This window comes from Phaethon aethereus (assembly GCF_964289735.1).
Source record: "Phaethon aethereus genome assembly, chromosome: 1".
Lineage (NCBI taxonomy): Eukaryota > Metazoa > Chordata > Aves > Phaethontiformes > Phaethontidae > Phaethon > Phaethon aethereus.
Window position 1 is genome coordinate 131,847,472 of NC_138575.1, and position 18,833 is coordinate 131,866,304.

Genomic DNA, 18,833 nt, shown 5'->3' on the forward strand with positions numbered 1-18,833 from the left:
TTATCACAGTGCAAGAAAAGAAGTTATAATTAAGTCATTATAAAGACAAAGGGAATTTTTGCTATCTCTATTTTATGGAAAGTATTAGCTGAAAGATTAAGGACAAGAAAGTGATAAGTAGACTGAAAAAAAACACCCCTCCTGTTAAATGGAACAGACATGCAATGGGTTGTTTTTTTTTTTGACTGGCCGCTCTTTAAGGAAGTGCTAGCTGGCAGCTGAGAATCACCAGAAAGACAGGTACGAGTTCTCACTCTGAAAGATTTCTCTACTAGAAAGTATAGTTAGTTTGCAGTGCAAAAGTCACTGAACTAGCACTTCAGATTATTTGAAAGTAACAAAACAGCACCTTCTTAATCAAACCTAGTCCAGTATTTACTTATTTCAAATTGCTAACAGAATCACTGTTTTCACCTTAGTGCTGCAGAAAGGAAAGCTACTTCTTGTTTACTAAGTTTCTTGTGTGTCTGTCATCTCCAGATATGCTGGCAGCTTACTGCTACAGTTGTTCTCAGTTCCAGGACACACACCCCTGCCCTCCCATGAAAGGGACACAGGATAAAAAAATTAGCAAAGAAACTCACTGGTACGGGGGAGTGGAGTAAGTATTCTTTGAAAGTACATGTGAACAGCACATTTTACAAACCCTTCAGTTTTTGAAAAACGACTTCTGGCTCTAAGTTTATCTGGATGCATACTGACACCATGGGAAATTTCCAACACTTCTGCCAGCTTACACCCTCTACCAAGTGAGGACACCTTATCTTAACGCTCCTGCAATCACACTGTGTGACAAAACCGTGGAAAGACTTCCACCTGACCGCTCTGCAGCTTGAGGAAAGATATTCGTGTTACCAAAAATGCAAAAGTAACCTGACCTTTTGGCATATGCCTGTACTACTCACAGCAAAAGTGATCTGGCAATGTTGTAGTAAGTCTTTATAAGGTCTGCTAACGAACAGAAAGCAATAAAGAAACTGAAGCACCTGTGAATCTCTTCATCACAGAAATGCTGAGACAAAAAAAAAATCCCATTAGAGGATTTTGTCCAACATTCATAAAAAGTTAACACTCACGAACATACATCTGTCCTCAAATTCCTGCACTAAAAGCAGAGATAAGCTGGGCCACTCTAAAAAGCATCGGCATTAGTTTAGTCTCCACACTTCCTCCTAACCATTCATCCTCTTTGTTGCGTTGGCACTGCTCTCCGTCTATGTAGGCCACATGGTGTAACAGCTTAGGGACCTTAGGGACCACAGGGCTGAAAGTGGGCTAATTTTTCCACAAGATCAATTTCCCAATTCACTTCACTGCATGGCTTCATAGACAGCTGTGCCAGTACATGGGTAACGTCTAGAATCCTCTAACACTGGTACATAAAATGGTTTCCTCAGAAAGAGAGCTCAAATTCTGAGAATACCAGAGCAGGCTCCCCAAACAAGCAGAGATATCACACAAATAGTCAGGGCACAGTTTTATGTCCAGCTGACCAAGTCATTCCACCATTTTAGAAAGCATTAATTGAAGAACTAGTGTCAGCATATCCATCTATGGATAACAAACTTTTTTAAAAGATCGTTTTAGCTCCCCTCCTATGCTTGATTACCCATAACAGAAACTGAAGTCCACCTTAGCTGATTCCATATCCAAAAATCAACTGCTCTGTAAGTCTTCATGGTTTTTGCATGCTTGAGGCAAATGCCACATTCGGCTCCAAAACAAAAGCTGCTGGGGTGGTACCGCAGCAGAAGTACTTCCGTCCAGGCAAGTCTCACATTTTGTGATACTAATTAAGCTAAGGGAAGAAGAGTTGGGGGCCATCATGAAAGCTGTAAGTCATCCAGTACCCCACAGGGCACTAACAAGGATGAGCACTACGATGACCAAGGGATGCAAGACTGGGTCTTCTGTAATCTGAAGCTAGTCTCTGCAGTGTGCTCAATGTGGGAACAAGACAGCCGAGAGGAACCAAGAGATGAAGAATGCTCCAACCCCTCTTCATATGCAAGGTACTCAGAGGTAGACTGCAGATACTGCTCGGACAAGAAAGGCTCTGGTTCAAAGGGCTGGGCATACCTTACAGAGCAAACCTTCATGTGTCCTTCTCTAAACAAACCAATCTGGTTGAGGAAAAGTACTGTTCCTATTCACACAGCCCTAAAGACACTCTCCACAAAGTCCCAGATAATGGCTCAAACACTGTATGAAATGATACATGCAACTACAAAAGAAGAGTGTTATGTAAACATAAATGAAGAATTAGTTCATTAACTACTAGAGTTCCCGACATTTCTCCTCTGACAATAAGGGACAAAAGTAGGATAGGGCTAGACAGCAGCAACATGGAATACTGGTACAGGAGTTGAGAAATTTGCTAGATTTATCTGTGGGTTATTAAAAGATAAATATGGATGTAGTTAAGAGTATTTTTTAAAGATGCAGTTTGCCAAGAATTTTAAAATAATTGCTAATTACAGCTCAATATCCATTTAAATGGCATAGCCTTCAGAAAGAGGAATAAATGACATGCAAAGAGCAGGAAAGTAAATCTGACTTTCTAATCTTAAGTAGCCTATCCAATATTAAAAAAGAAAAAAAAATATATATATAGTGATGTACCTTGAACCTCTGAAGTCCATAAAAAGCTGAAATTCAGAAATACTCAACTAAATACAGAGCACTAAGATGGTACCAGAAGCTACATAACTACCTCACCTCCACCTGCACATCCAGGACATTACAGGCTTAATAGGATCTGTATTACATTTGCCAGGCTTGCTTAGATGTCTAGGACAGCTTATGCCATCTCAAAAGGCAACAGACACCTAAGTTTTGGTAATTTAATCCCACTCAAAATACTCTTTTAAATCAAGCAGTAGGAAAAGTTACTGCTAAACTAGTCACAAACAGAAATTCTTGTCCCATCAGCAAACAGGTTATAAATCCAGAATCATAAAATGTAACAGCTAGAAGTAGTCAAAAAGTTCATCTAATTTAACCACTGCAGAACAAGCATGCCTAGATCATCACTGAAAGTTATCTAATCTATTTTTTAAAATGGGATGGTCTACAGCCTTCTGAAAATTAATACTAAAATTTGTACTTTTTGCCCTGTATACAATCTCAACTTTAATATCAGCAATTTTTTAATTCTCCACTTCAAGCAACAATCATCCTTTATTACAGTTACTTTTTTTTTTGTGCACTCAAACTTCCAGTGTCTCGCACTTCAATCTCTTTTTTAAAAGTCTAAAAAAATGTCTTCAACTTTATTCAGAGGTGGAACTCTCCAAGTCTCTAATTCTTGTTCCTTTCACACCAATGCTGTCCATATGTGTTTTAATTTCCTAATGGGTAGTACCCAGAACTGAAGTATTCCAGCTTATGACTTGCACTGAGAAAAGTTACCTTCCCCTTGTTCAATGCACTACAATTCACTCAGTTCTGCCATGCAGGGAATTTGGTACTCATGCACTTGAGTTTCTCCTGCATGTATTGCTTGATAAAAAATAAAGGGTAAAGATCTCACATAACATGCCCACAACCAAAAGAGCATAACATCTAAAAATGCATTACCTAATAAACTCCTTGCTTAACATAACACAGCAGTTAATGTATCTGAAACTAACTGAAGACAAAACACCATTTTTGCACAGCACAGGCCACATCTTGGACAAACAGCATTTGTTGGACTGCAAGATGTTTTATGAAACAATACCTATAAAGCACTGTTTGATCAGGCAAGATTTCCAGAGCTTAAAATGAAATTCAGGTTTAAAAGACAAGCTACCCTAAGAAAATTAATACACGGAACAAGAAACCTGCAAGAAGTAATCTCCTGAAACAATGTTGACTGCTATACAGTAGGGATAACTATAGACCTTAGTGTTGGGTTTGGGTTTTTTGGGTGGTTTTTTTGTTGGTTGTCTTTTTTGGTTTTGGGTTGGTTTTTTTTTTTTGTTTTAAAGTCTCTGATGCATATATCACACCTGTTTTTCTCACATGGGGTTTTTTTCATACAAATTTCAAGGAAACATTCTAATGACAATTTTAATATTTTGTTGATAAAGAAAATTGGCTAAGCATTCCTTTCTTCTCAAAACATAAGTAATATTATTCAGTGAGGTAGGTGAACACCAATAATGGAAATCCATTAAAAAATCTTTTAGACAAAAACAATGATTCATATATACTATATACAACAGAGTACTAAGCTAAACATGTACTAAAATGACATTTTAGTCATAAGTATTTGATACACAAGTATATTCCCACATGCATGTTGTCTTCTAAATACAGCCTTGGAGGAAGCATTTTATGCCATTTCTTAAACTACAAGACTGTATAAATGCAAATATATCGTGCAGAAGCACTTAGATTCCTATATTCTGCTACAGATTACAATCTTGGCCTTTGCTGCACGAATTCTACCTTACAAATACCATTACTGTTATCCTATATCAGAAAAACACTTGCTTGAGATTATTTTAAAATGAACTGTCACAAGAAAACAAATTACTCACTCATCCAGAACATGAGGATCCTCAGGACTTTTATTTTCATATTCTAAAAGCTCAAGGAAACTCTGCATGTACCTGAAATAAGCAAAAATTATAAAGGAGGAGTTAAAATACTTAAACCTAAATTACTTTTAATTTTAAGACTACAACTTCATCTGAAACAACAGAAGCATAGTACACAGTTCTCTGCAAAAGCTAAAATGAAGCGGGACACTGCAACAAAGGGGAATAAAGCAACTACAATAGATTATATTGAGTTACACTATTATTTATGACCCTACAGTCCACGATTCAGGAAAACTGGTATATAAATCATAGAATAGTTTGGGTTGGAAGAGACCTTTAAAGGTTATCTAGCCCAAACCCCCTGCAACAAGCAGGGACATTGGCAACTAGATCAGGCTGCTCAGAGCCCCATCCAACCTGACCTTCAATGTTGCCGGGGTGGGGCATCTACCACCTCTCTGGGGAACCTGTGCCAGTGTTCTACCACCCTCACTGGGAAACATTTTTTCCTTATATCTAGTCAAAATCTACCCTCTTTTAGTTTAAAATTGTTACCCCTGGTCCTGTTGCTACAGGCCCTGCTAAAAAGTTTGTCCCCATCTCTCCATAAGCCCCCTTGAAGTATGGAAAGGCTGCAATAAGGTCTCTCTGGAGCCTTCTCTTCTCCAGGCTGAACAACCTCAACTCTCTCAGCCTGTCCTCACAGGAGAGGTATTCCATCCCCCTAATCATTTTGGTGGCCCTCCTCTGGACCTGCTCCAACAGGTCCATGTCTTTGCTGTGCTGAGGGCTCCAGAGCTGGGAGTCTCACCAGAGAGGAGTAGAGGGACAGAATCACCTCCCTCAACTTCCTGAATCAAATCAAACTGAAGTTAACAGGAGCATTCCTTCTCTTCAGGTAGGTCCGTAATTTCAGGTAACTTAGTTCAACCCTGGATCTTGATTTCCTGGTCATCCACTTTGTACAGATGTTAGTTTGCGCCCATGTTCCTCAGAGAACAATCCAACCTTCCTTCCAAAATAAAGCTCCAGAGAACACTCCCCAAAAGCCATGTTAACATGACTGCACCGAGCTGGTCCTACAACAGTACTCCAGAAGAACACCCCCCTTCACACACTCCCACACCTCCTCACATTGTACCTCAGGCCACATGACACAACCCTCAGCTTTGTAAAAACACCACTTACACAACATTGCTCTCTCTAGTTCAGACATTCGGCACATATGAGATAGTAATTGATGCTTAGAGGCACAGAGGTACCACACCAGACCCGAAGAGGATTTAAGGCAAAGTACCACTCAACATGAACATGCCCAGCCTGCTCTGTAGGAAACTAGGCCAACACCAGTATAAATGCCATCACCTCAGACCACTGCGTGTGACGACTGAAGCAGGCACATTTCACAATATAAATGTAGCTTTAAAGATTACAGAATTGGGACCTATTTCTTGAAGTAAATTATGCAAGGTATCAATCACAGACATAAAAAAGTAGGGTTTCAATGTTACCAGAAGCAGCTGTCATTCCTCCCTCTTTTGCCCTCCCTCCACTCCTGATTAAGCACTGCCACTTACACTATAACAACATCAATGTTAATCAGGTGTTTGTGTCACTGGCTGTAGCTTCCTGCAACTGCAAAACAGCTAGCCAGATAGGTTTGGGGTTTTTTTATCATTCTCACTCATAAGATGAGCTCACAGAAAGGTCTAACAGGCTAAGGCTAGCACAAGAGAGAAGAGACAACCATAAAGCCTACATAAGGAAAAAGCCTTTCCCCTTTCAGTACCAGCAACCCTTTAGGTCAGCTCAACAGAACGGTCTATGCATAAGCTCAGTGCCTATGAGACTGACCCCAGTCACTGAAGCTTGGGCAACTTCAGATTACAAGAAAACCTCTTTCAGTAGCAGTTCTACGTGAAGATCAGCTTAAGCAGGCTATAAAACTTCACCCTACATCTTCAAGCTACAGCATAGCTTAAGAGAGCACTGCTGTCCACACAACTCCCTCCAGAATCACATGCTGCTGCTCCACCTCCCATTTCAGTTGCAGCCATCCCAGGCCACTGTGACATTTCTCCAGGGAGACTGACATTTTCAGCATGGTCAGCACAGTAACATTAGCTCTTGCCCCTCTGTGTGATTTTGCTCTACTGCAACTGTCACGAATGACTCCAGAAATCCCCCAAATGTTGTTTGCCAGTTACAAGTTCAGGAAGTAGCTCATGTCTCTACTACTGCTTATTTTAAAACGTGTTCTTTTACACTGCTAAGAGGTAGTACCAGTTTAGAACAACCATCACACCACACCCCCAGGAGTTCAATAAATTGTCTAGGGTCACTTCAGGGAACAGGCAGTAACTTAAGGAGCCATAGCCCACTAGCCACTGAAGATGAGTTCTTGAAAAGTGCAATATTTAGCAGTTAGATACTGAAGCAGTTCTAACTATGCAGGGACAGTATACATGATGTGGAGGATAGAGAGGCAGGGGAAAATCACCATGACCATCAGATGGAGAAGGGACTGAGTTTCTGAAAGACTGAATAAGAACTAATTTCCTTTGAGAATGTGTCCTTGCACACACTCCCCTTTTATTAATTGTCACCAGGGGAGGGAAAAAAAAAAAAAAAAAAAAATCGCTTTACTCTCTGAACTCAGCTGCTTCACCTGCAAGACTTAACACATAACAAACTATGATCATGTTATTCAACATCATTTGCCTCATTTGAATCAAGGTCAATCAAGCTACTCAGGATGGAAAAAAGGTACCATTACTAGTGAGCAAAACACATTAATAAAAAAATCAGCAAAGGAATTCCAAAATGAAAGATAGGAAAGCGGTGGAAAAGGCACTGAGGGAATTCAGGATGTCAGCTCTATGGAGGCAGTAAGATGAGTTTTTGACTTCTTGCCAAACCAGGCAATCTCATGCAGAAGCAATGCTTAAAAGCCATTCCTGTGCCCAGTTTTGCTCTGCATGACACTCCACAATCAGTCTTTGCTACCTCCTTGACCATTTCCTTGATCAGTGATAAGAACATATCCAAGTCGTTCCATCCATAACTGTCTCAAAGAGGAAACTGACTTTCCAGACTTTTTCTGTGAAGAGAGTACCATTCATGTGGCATCCTTTTCTTGTAAATACATTTAGGAGTGAAAATGCCTTGTAACTTGACTTAGTCAAGCCTACCAGCATTGCCAGATTGGACTAGCTCCCTCCTGCTGTGGGTTGTAATGTAACAAGAAAGCTAAGATCTTCCTTTGTAATTAATTAAATAAATATTTGCTGTCTTAAACTTGTTTGTATGGTAAAAGGAAGTCAGGCAAAATACTTATTTGATTCTACAGAGGAAAGCAATCTACCCAAAAAATACCTGCCTGATTTCTGTGAAGGAGTCTTATTCTATTCCTCAAATACATGTCGATCTCTTGCCACTCAATGACTGTGCCTACATTAGCATTTTTATTTCCAAACCCAAACCTGCAGTATAGTTTTTGAAATGAGTCCCCCAATAATCCTCACTTAATCCATACTGCTTATATTTGCAAAGTGGTTTTGGCACTTCAGAAGGTCAGGTTCTTCTCAGAAGAAACTAAACTGGAAGCTATTGTAGATGTGCATCAAATGTGTGAAACCCAAGGCAGCCATCATGAACCAAACCAATGAGTGAGCCGAAACGCTATGATTTCTCCAACACGGACACAATCCATGCCAGGAGGCAGACTAGGGACTGTCACAAGTACCCTCCACACTGTAAAGTGTTTCTCATATTACATAAAAGACCTAATGCTGTAGGCATCAGCAAGTTTGCCAACAATGACCCCTCTTCTCTTTATGCTCCCCTCTCCCATCCTTTCAAACCTTCCTTCTGGTTTGAAATCCTTCCCCTTCCTACTTTAATTTCTGTTGCCATCCTCCTTGTTTGTGGAGGCCTTTATTTTTTTTTCCTTGCCCTCTCTTTGTTTTTCCCCATGTCCCTAGCCCATTCTTCTACATCCATTTTCATAAAGGCAACAGTAACCCCTTCTGCCTCCCAGAACACCCAGGGCTGCAAGCCAGCTTTCCAAGGAAATTCAGAATCACTCAATCACTTAGATTGGAAGAGATCTCTTTAAATCATCTAGTCCAACCTCCCTGCTCAAGCAGGGTCAGCTACAGCAAGCTGTCTAGGACCAGGTCCAGTTGGGTTTTGAATATCTCCACAGAGACTCCACAGCCTCTCTGGGCTACCTTTTTGTGGTGTTTGATAACCCTCACTAAAAAAGTTTTTACTTATGTTCAAATGGAATTTCATGTGCTTTAATTTGTATTCATTGCCCCTTGTCCTGTCACTGAGCACTACTGAAAAAAGTCTGGTCCCCTCATCTTCATTCTCTCCTGTTAGGTATTTACACACAGATAATATCCACCCCCTGTCCACCCAAGCCTTCTCTTCTTCAGGCTGAACAGTCCAGACGGCTTGCTGAATAGCTCTAAGGAGGTATTCAGTGCTCTCAGCTTCTTCCCATATGAAAGACGCTTCAATAAATCTGTGTCATGAAAGAAGTGACAGCTTCTCTTGTGGCAAGGTAAAGTTCAGAGGAGGTCATTAGGAAGATGCTCACCCCCATCTGTCATCATGTAATATTATTGAAGTCCTGTTTCTGAAGATCCAGGACAACCACCACACTTGAGAAGAAACACAGCAGGTGCTTTTTACTACAGACTAGAGGTGAGACTCAAGATGTTAAATCTTGAGCATCAGTTAACTTCAAATCTGAGTTTTCAAATTTCTTCCATTAGTTTTACTATTTCTTCCAATGCATTGACTAAATAAAACCAGAGAAAAGTAAGCCTAAGTCAAACGAATCTAACCCACTGTCCAATACCTACCACTATATGTCACCCAGCTGGGATGTTGTAATACCCTGGTATACCAGTCTAGGTCTCCACTTAACTCAGAGCTGCAAATGCTATACAACTTTTTCTTTTATCCAGTTGTGATTTATAGTTTTTACACAAAATTCACCCCCCTACTCCCTCCCAAAGAGCTCAAAATTAAAGAAATTAAGTAAAAAACTTGTTTAAAAGGAAGTTTATAACTATGATTGGCTGTAATAAATCAAATAATCATAGAATAGTTTGGGTTGGAAGGAACCCTTAAAGGTCATCTAGTCCAACCCCCCTGCAATGAGCAGGGACATCTTCAACTAGATCAGGTTGTTCAGAACCCCGTCCAACCTGACCTTGAATGTTGCCAGGGATGGGGCATCTGCCACCTCTCTGGGCAACCTGTGACAGTGTTCCACCAGCCTCATTGTGAAACATTTCTTCCTTAGATCTAGTCAAAATCTACCCTCTTTTAGTTTAAAACCATTACCCCTTGTCCTATTGCAACAGGCCCTGCTAAAAAGTCTATCCCAATCTTTCTTACAGGCCCCCTTAATTCACAACGTTGTCTTAACTACCACCAACAGTACAACCTGCCTAAAGGTGAGCAGTCAGCAATGCACTTCACTCCTGTATCAGCGAGTGTGCGTAAAAAAAGTCACGCCCCTTTCATACAATTATTTCCTTGAATTTTCTTTTGCTTTGAACTGTGGGTGCAGATATGGATATAATGAAGGTGGTAACTGCAGGATTTATCAAGCACTGAAAAGCAAGACCTTGCGAGGTTTTAAACTCACTTCACACATAATTAACAGCCAGCTAGAATAAAGGAGAAAAGTACTAGAATAATGGATGATTTGTTATTATTAAATGAATACAACTATACAGGACAAATCTACAAAAAAAACATCCGTCAGATAAAAAATGTCAGTTATATTTTGCTATCTTCAGCGAGTCATCAAAAGCAGAAATCAAAGCATATGACCTTCAAATCTGTTTTCTTTCTGGTGTTTAATTCTTTTATCACAATACATTACAATTAGTTGGGCAAGGTCTTTGGTTTCAAGCGCCCTTTAGCCTTGTGCTTTTGTTAATCACTCCCACGTAGATTGAATCCTTGTTAGTCTGCCAAATGTAGTAATTCTAGAATGGCACATTTCATACATGAAATCACTGTAAATGCCCATAGTGTCAACGCCAGACTTTTTTTTTTTCAACTCATGCAACATACATGTTTTTCCCCATGTGTATTTCACTAAGATATTCCTTTAGAATTTCTCTAACACCAAAGCACTGAAAGATAAAACGTATCTCCATGGCAACACAATCTTGTTAGCATAGTCTGAATGTAAAAAAAGAGGGAAAACAATTATTAATTCCCAAACAGTACTAATTTCTCTAATGGGTCTTTCCAAGGAGATAAATGGAAATTGATAGCATTTTCCAGGGAAAAGTACTAAAGAAAAGTAGACAAATTTGTTCAGGGTTAATTAAAACGTGAATTTTAGATATGACTGAGTAGCATACCGTGCAACCCTCACATACTCTAAGTATTTTACAAGCTCTGACCTTATCCAGTATAAGGTTTTATTGCAACTATTTTCCCTCGTCACATCACATCACTGACGATATCCTTTATTATGCAATTCTGCCATATGTTCAATATCCTACCTGTGCACTTCAGCTACAGAGCACCCTCTGAAAGCTGCCCTAAAAAAGGCCCACTTCTTTGGAACTAAGAAGTTGCCCATTAATTTTGAAAAACTGAAAATAAGCTGCTGATCCCTAGTAAGCTGGCTGGTGATCTGGTCTGTTATTTGGAATCACTGCAGTTCACAGCCAGAACATATTAACTGTGTTGTTATTTAGATTCACTTTATTCCTTCCCTTGCTACACCATGCAAAACATACACATAAACTAAGTGATAACCTCGAACTGAGACAGAGCTAATGTTTTACCTTTGCACAGACTGAAATGCAAAATTATTTTTTTGTTCCTAGTTCACTCTGTGGGTAATGCCAGCTTTATTCAGAAAAGCATAGCTGAGTAGCACAAAGGAAGGACAGCTCTATTGCTTATCCTCATTGCTGCACACACCAGGTTAAGGAACCCAGGAAGGAAGGAGAAAAAAAATGCACCTTTCCTGAGAGCAATCAAGCAATTGGTTGCAAAAATCTGCTAGACAGCACAGCACAGCCAAGGAACGTGGCACAGGAAGCAAAATGCCTACAGCATGACCATGAAGATGGATTTGAGAACTGAGAGGAGAACAGGTCTTGCCTGCAGCAGGGGACATGTTCTCTGAAGTGACAAGGTGAGGTTGCTTCCCAAGGGTCCTACAGGAAATTCATGCAATCCATAATGTCTCTGCCTGGCTGGACAGAAGACTGACAGGAAAGGATCCACGCTGTACAGTAGGCAGGGTTAATTTATTTTCTTACTCCACCAAACCAAAGTTCCATCTATTTACAGAGCCACCTTACTCTAACTTAGAAGTTTAATAAAACCTACTTTAAAGATTAGGAGCTTTTTTTATTTTTTGGCATTAAGGAATAGACTGGGAACTCACATTTTAAAGCTCCAGCTAATTTGGAGTCTCACCAAAAGCACATAAAAACATAGGCTTCTAGTGCAAAATGGTAGTGTAAATAAATCATATATATGCTGGTGACTACATAAATTACTGAAAATTAGCAAATAAACAGATTAAGGTGAATAATGCATTAAATTGCTCACTTGTGGCAAATATAAATCAGATTTTTCATTTGTATATTAATAAATTGCCAAGCTTCCTCAACCTATGGCACAGTAAAAATAAAAGATCATGAAGTCTGACCTGGAAAAAAAATCTTGCTTGTGATATCAAACAAGTACATCAAGAAGATGTTTCTTCATTTTACAAGGTCACAAAACAGCTGAACAGCTAAATTCATATTTATTTATTCTACTGCAAGAAATTCAGGAGTCTCTCTAGATATGTCTAAACTTTAGGTTAAGAAATCATAAATGTTTCAAACTTGCTATCAGCATAGCTGCATAATACTCAAGGTCATTCACACTGAAGTTAATAAAACTGTTTTGTTTTCGTCTTTTTAAAAGCTAACTGATACAGTAAATTTTGCCCAAGGTTCATCACCAGTATATCACTAGGACTTCTAATCTACAGGTGAATGTTTAAGAAACAATTAAAAACCTCTAAGTAGAAAAATAAGAAATAAGCTCTTTAAAGTCCACATCTGTAATCAGGAAAACAACATGATACAGTTACTTTTGTTACTTCTGACATACGATCACAAAAATATTCTTACATAATCTCAGTGAAGATACTCCTTTCCGCAAAAACTGTTACTTAACTGAGGATCAAAATCAAAAGAACACTACAACAAACATTTTTATTTCAAACTTCCATTAAGATACTTATCCAAAGCATATATTTTATATGATACAGTCATTATACATTCTAACACATTCCAGACTAATTTTTTTTTCTTTTGTGGGTTTTTTTTGTTGTTGTTTGGTTGGGGTTTGGGGGGGGGGGGGGGGGTGTTTTTTAAATCAGTAGTATCTATTACAGCCATAAAAGTCATCCCACGAGTCCTCAAACCTCTACGCAAAAATTCTGAAGGGGGCATCTACTCTAAACACCCATTCAGTTCCTTTGCCAGAAGTGATCCAAACGTTGCTTGACTCGTATTAGCGGGGCAGAAGCACATGCCACAGAACATACAATTGGATTAGAAGAATTACACTGCGGAGTCACTCCAGAAAAATAAATTTGCTTTTCTTCATTCACCTATCTGTCCACATTTCACTAAAGACAGCTACACAAGTCATCTAGATCAGAAAAGCCTAAAAGGCCTGCATATTATCTACTCTTTTCTATTTGGTATAACAGCTTCTGCTAACACCAGTGAGATGACACAAGCCTTCAATCTTTGCAAGCTGCCACTTTACCACAAAGTGATTGCTGTCATATGGCTCCACAGCATTTACGTTTATTTGAAGCACTTAATCACTATGTTTGAAGTGGTCATCAAGACAGCTAGTATTACCTTTTGTAGACAAATATGTTTAAACCAAAGTACACAATACCACATATCCTAATTTATATCTTCTAAGTCTGAACCTTGACAAATATGAGACCAAACCCAGCAGTCAATATACAGTCAACATGGAATTTCCCGCTCAAGGGCTATGACTGAAATTACCAGAAGCCTACAACATTAGTTGCAACTCACACACTTAATAGATAAGCTGTTATTCACACAGGGAAGTTTGTTGTACACTGCAAAGATATTTTGACATAATTTCTTTGGATCAAGTATTTGCAGGTAAAGAGACAATAAATACCCCACGAACAACAGGTTTTTTAGAGCTTAATACATACAAGCCCACAGTCCCCAAACCTTACTGAACATGCAAGTAGACTAGAAATTAATTACTGTCAAAAAGATGGCAGGACCTTGAATCATGTCAGATATACACTAGTTATTACAATGGAGAATGTTACTTACTGGACAGCATCAGATTTTTGTCCCATTCCAAAACTTCCACTGAATACCAGGTTATGTTTTTAAAGATTTAGCAATGAGAAGAACAGATGAAGTTTAAATTTTTTTTCAGTATTTTTGACAAAGGAAGAATAAGGAGAAAGAACAGGTATCTCAAGAAATCATGGGTGCAATACAGTAAGCAATATTTAAAAAGCTTGCTCTTGTAAGTTATTGACTGATTCTAATTATCGGGGAGACAACAGTATGCTTTTACTAACTTGCAAGACTAACTTACAAATCTTTATCGCTAAAATCCATATTAGAGTATTTACTTAACATTAAACAGAAGAAAATGAAACTTCGTTTGACAAGAAACACACATTATAAACAATTCAAGGCAGAAAACAGGCTTCAGTTCAAGACAATTCAAGCTGAGTTGCAAGTAAAGCAACACATAAAATGTTAGTTTTACACTAATTTTTCAATCCACTTTTTTTTAAACTTACCAACTCTGTACTAGCCCAACTGAAGGCCTGTTAAGTAAGTTATCAGGCAACAAATTGACTTCTCTCATGGTGTTAGCTAGTCGCACAGGAAGTTCTTTCCGCAGAAACATGTATGAAGTCTTCTCACATGCATTGTCACGACCTGTTAGAAAGAAGGAAAAAAAACAGTCCATTGCAGCAGATCAAATTTTAGACTTCACAGTGCTAGAAGATTAAAAAAAAAAAGAAAATCACTTCTGGAAGTAAAAACAGTTTAAAAGTAATTTCTTTCAGTACCCACCTTCACTTCCCTCCCACTCCCAAGACACACATTATACTTTTACCTTCCTAGAGCTTAACCCCTTTTATCTGACATTCTTCCTCATTTCACATCATCTCGTCCTCTCTCCTATAAATAAAAAAATCTCTCATCCTCTAAATAAAAATCAAATACTAAAAACTTGATATTAGCTGGAAATAAGACCTCAAAATACTAGCTTTTATCAGTGTGACTTCTCTACTAAAGTGAGCTTTTAAAAAGTGTGTGCCACACACACAATGGACGTAAGAAGTGAAAACAAAGGGACAAAACAGAATGGCAACAGCTAGCTGGTGTTGCATGTCTCAAGCTCTTCAAACCTACTAAGTAGTTAAACTTTTCAACAGCACCTGGAAAGACCAGCAAAGGTTATCATCCCTCCTAGGACAAGTTGCTCACTAGCCAGTGAGCTCACTGTGCAGTACTCATCACCACACCTCAATTTGGAAAAGCTGTAGCTGAGATTATCTTGGACTTTCACTTTTAAAACAAACTTTTATCAATCACAATATTTTGAAAATAAAATAAAATAAAACCCCAAACAGTCAGGAAGCAAATAAGAGGGATCCAGCAAAATAACAATACTTTGCTGCAGACCTAGCTGGAACAGTGATAATTCTCTGGAGCCACTCTATACGAACCAGAAGACTGACATGACTAATAGCATTCTTGATCTAAACCAGTTACTGGCAATACCTATAAAACTTTAACTATAAATATTTGAAAGTATGAGATGTTAAGACTCTTGCCCAAATAGTTCAGATGGAAGATCAAACCTGACTTGACATACTTGTTTCTATTTTGCACATTTCACAAGTCGGGGAACTCCGCACCATAACCAATTTCTGAAGAGTCCAGGTAAATTAAAAGAAAAACATCCATGTTTTACTTGTAATGAACAGTCAGTATTCTGCCTTCATCTAAAAAGACAGCAAATGTCTTTTGTGATGATAACCAGTACAACTGCCTGCAAAATTTGTGAGTGAAGGCATAATACAAGAGCTAAATTATGTTCAAGTAAACCAGAAAGTGTTAAAAGCACTACTAGGCACATAATCACTGAGATTTGCAATTTGAAAGACTCAAGTACAATGCAGCCAGCACAATCAACGTGATACTTTTTAAGACAGTCCCATTATAATCAGCTGAACAGCAGAGTTTTCACCTTCTTTGCATAGGTAACATGCATTGATGGACTAGTTCCCAAACCATAACACCAGCTTGGGGGAAATATGCAGGAAGGATTAGAGTTTCCCTTTTTTCTTGCTCATTTAGGTATCATCAATCAGTGGATCATTAAATCTATTACTGTCAGCAATTCTATTATTGGTCTTCCGGCAAACATTTGCACCTATTTTACTTATTTGCATTTTCACATCTTCAATTACAAATACACACATCCTGTCAAACAAAGGAAACAAGACATTACATTATTGTTTTCTGTGAAAGCCAGTGATGTTTTTGGAGTTCAATCCTTCAACTAAGTCAGATACCAATTCACCTACAATAGAGGATAGAGCCACCTGTTTGCTCACAAGTCATTCTATATAGTAGGTCTTTAGGAAGATGGCTGGACAGCAGGAGAGACTCTCTGACTAGCTCACACTACAACTTCTGGGCTGGAAAAACCCTCAGGAAGAACAAAGACAACAACTGCTTCTTCCCAAGAGTGACTGAGAGCAAGTTTACTTATTTTCTCGGCAATAAAAAGCAAAAGAGAGGAAAGACAGCCGAGACAGAGAATGAGGAAATGGTGAACAGAACCCATAGCCTGTGGGAGTCTGTGAAAGGGCATGGGGGCCCTTCACAGACACAGTCCCCAGGTTTGCGCAAGGCAGACAACAAAAGCTGCTAGACTGGAAAGCAGGACTGGCAGAAGAGACCCACTTCCTCTCCTCCCATCAGCAAGGGCACATCTCTACTCAGTCTGTCTCACACCAGTAGTTCTAAACTGTCTTTTCAAGGAGTTGCCATGCTGTAATGTACAGCTATGTTTTAGGTACAGAGCCCTTCAGGGTCCCTTTGCATGATCAGGGCGGGAAAAGGAAAAGAAGTTTTGTTTCAAGCCTAACTTGAAGGCTTGACTCACCATAACTTCAGTACATCTTTTTGGTTTGGGGCATGCAGTCAAAATATCAGCTGCTTAGCTGTATGCCGTTTATCCAAGAGCCTCCAGAGAGCTGCTTTGGCTTCTAGCGTAAGGTCAGTTATCTGCTTGCCAAACAGCACATGCAGGGGAGGAGAAAATGACTGTTCACCAGGATCAGTAATAATTAGACATTCTTCAGCTTTTGAAGCAAAAAGCATATGGTGTCCTAACAGTTGCTCCTTGGCTGCTGTTCCTCACAGCAACACCTATACAGCCACACTCGTCAAAAAGAGGGACATTCTACTAAGTACAAAAAATAAAAGCTGAGTCTGTAAGTCGTGTATTTTCTTAATACAATTTATTATGCACAAGTAAGTCCAAAGTGAAAGTGAAACTTCAAAAGAATCTCTCCTTGATTTATACTGCAGCCAAGAAGTTACTCAATAATACAAATACGACATGCTTACCTTTGTATGAATTCAAACAGAAGAAAGAATATAGTAATTCTACACCTTAGTGTTGACTACACTGCACTAGGCATGAAGGACTGTGATTAGCTTTATTTCCAGAAACAAGGGGTGCTGTGTCAGACAGTTGTTTAATTATGGTCCACTGAAGACCTACAGTAGCAGCAGACTTCAAGGCAGAATGTAATGACACAGAAGTAGAACGCTAACACAGCAATATAAAATACTAGGAGTACAGCTTTTGTTATAAATTACTAACAGGAGTCCCACTGCTTTTATAACCTGAAGCAACACATTGCAAATACAGCTTTTATCTTGTGAAATGACATGAAATTAACATTCATTTTTAACTCTGAGGAGTTGCGATTTTTTTTGCCTATAAATCACTGAATGAACTACAGGAATACTGTGGAAGGGGCTGCTCAAAAGGTGCAATGTGAAGATCACTGGCATAAAGAAACAGCTTAACCTACATTTTTTATGTGTAAATTTACTGCCTGGAGTAGTTCTACAGACATCAATGCAACTTCTGGTTAAATGCTGTACATAATTTTCTTGCAGAGGCAGGATATAAATAGGAAAAGCATTCAAGAGTAAGAGAGTAGGACAAGGGGTAATGGTTTTAAACTAAAAGAGGGTAGATTTAGACTAGATACAAGGATGAAATTTTTCACAATGAGGGTGGTGAAACCCTGGCATAGGTTGCCCAGAGAGCTGGTAGATGCCCCATCCCTGGCAACATTCAATGTCAGGTTGGACGGGGCTTTGAACAACCTGACCTAGTTGGAGATGTCCCTGCTTATTGCAGGGGGGTTGGACTAAATGACCTTTAAAAGGTCCTTCCAACCCAAACTATTCCATGTTTCTATGAAACAAAAAAATGTGGGGTCCATTTCAGAACAGCCATCCTGCCATCAATGTCCAGCAACAGACTGAGCTCCACGGTGGAGAAGTAGGACCTCACTGCTCAACTAGTGACAAAACAGAATCTACGCTGCTAGAGGCAGAAGAGTTGCTAATAAGATTATCCATACAACATTCTCACTTTGATATGAGACCTATGGAAAGACCTTTGCCTTCACTTTTACTGTCCACTACTCCATTATTTAACTGTTAGTGATTAATTAGGGTTCTTTTCTGTCTTGCCTTCTCTCCATCTACATTCTTCTAAGTAAAATGAATATGTTGACATTAAAAACAGCTATTTCAAAGACTTTTTCAAAGTTTTAAATTCAACTTTCTCTGAATGTTGGATGTGCTTCCATTAAAATGTTACATCTTTAATAACTACGAATTTATGCATAAATTTTCTGTTCATGCTGAGTTTATTTGAATATAGGACAAGGTTGACATTTCATCCTAAAGAGTGTTCCAATAAAATATATACACACATTTTCTTTAAATGAAGACTTACCTGTTGAGGTACGATAGCATTTTCTACAGTCAGTAATGATACATGATGTACCTCTGCTTATTTGTCAAATACTTAAATTTAGATTTCAAGCACTAGTAACAAATGAGCACAACAGAATTGTTCAACTTGTGGTCTTACTGCTTAAAAGTAAAGCATTTGAGAAGA

General features: G+C 38.8%; 1 protein-coding gene across 1 annotated transcript in view; it reads right to left on the reverse strand.

Annotated features, from left to right (window-relative positions):
• PDK3 (pyruvate dehydrogenase kinase 3) overlaps nucleotides 1–18,833 on the reverse strand; it is a gene marked incomplete at its 3' end in the record, with an annotated part of 51,500 nt that overhangs the window by 18,522 nt on the left and 14,145 nt on the right. Inside the window, exons 2-3 of the mRNA XM_082013640.1 lie at nucleotides 14,401–14,542; nucleotides 4,527–4,598 (exon numbers count right to left, since the gene is read on the reverse strand). Of these exons, the coding sequence (XP_081869766.1) occupies nucleotides 4,527–4,598; nucleotides 14,401–14,542 (214 nt within the window). The remainder of the gene's footprint in view (nucleotides 1–4,526; nucleotides 4,599–14,400; nucleotides 14,543–18,833) is intronic.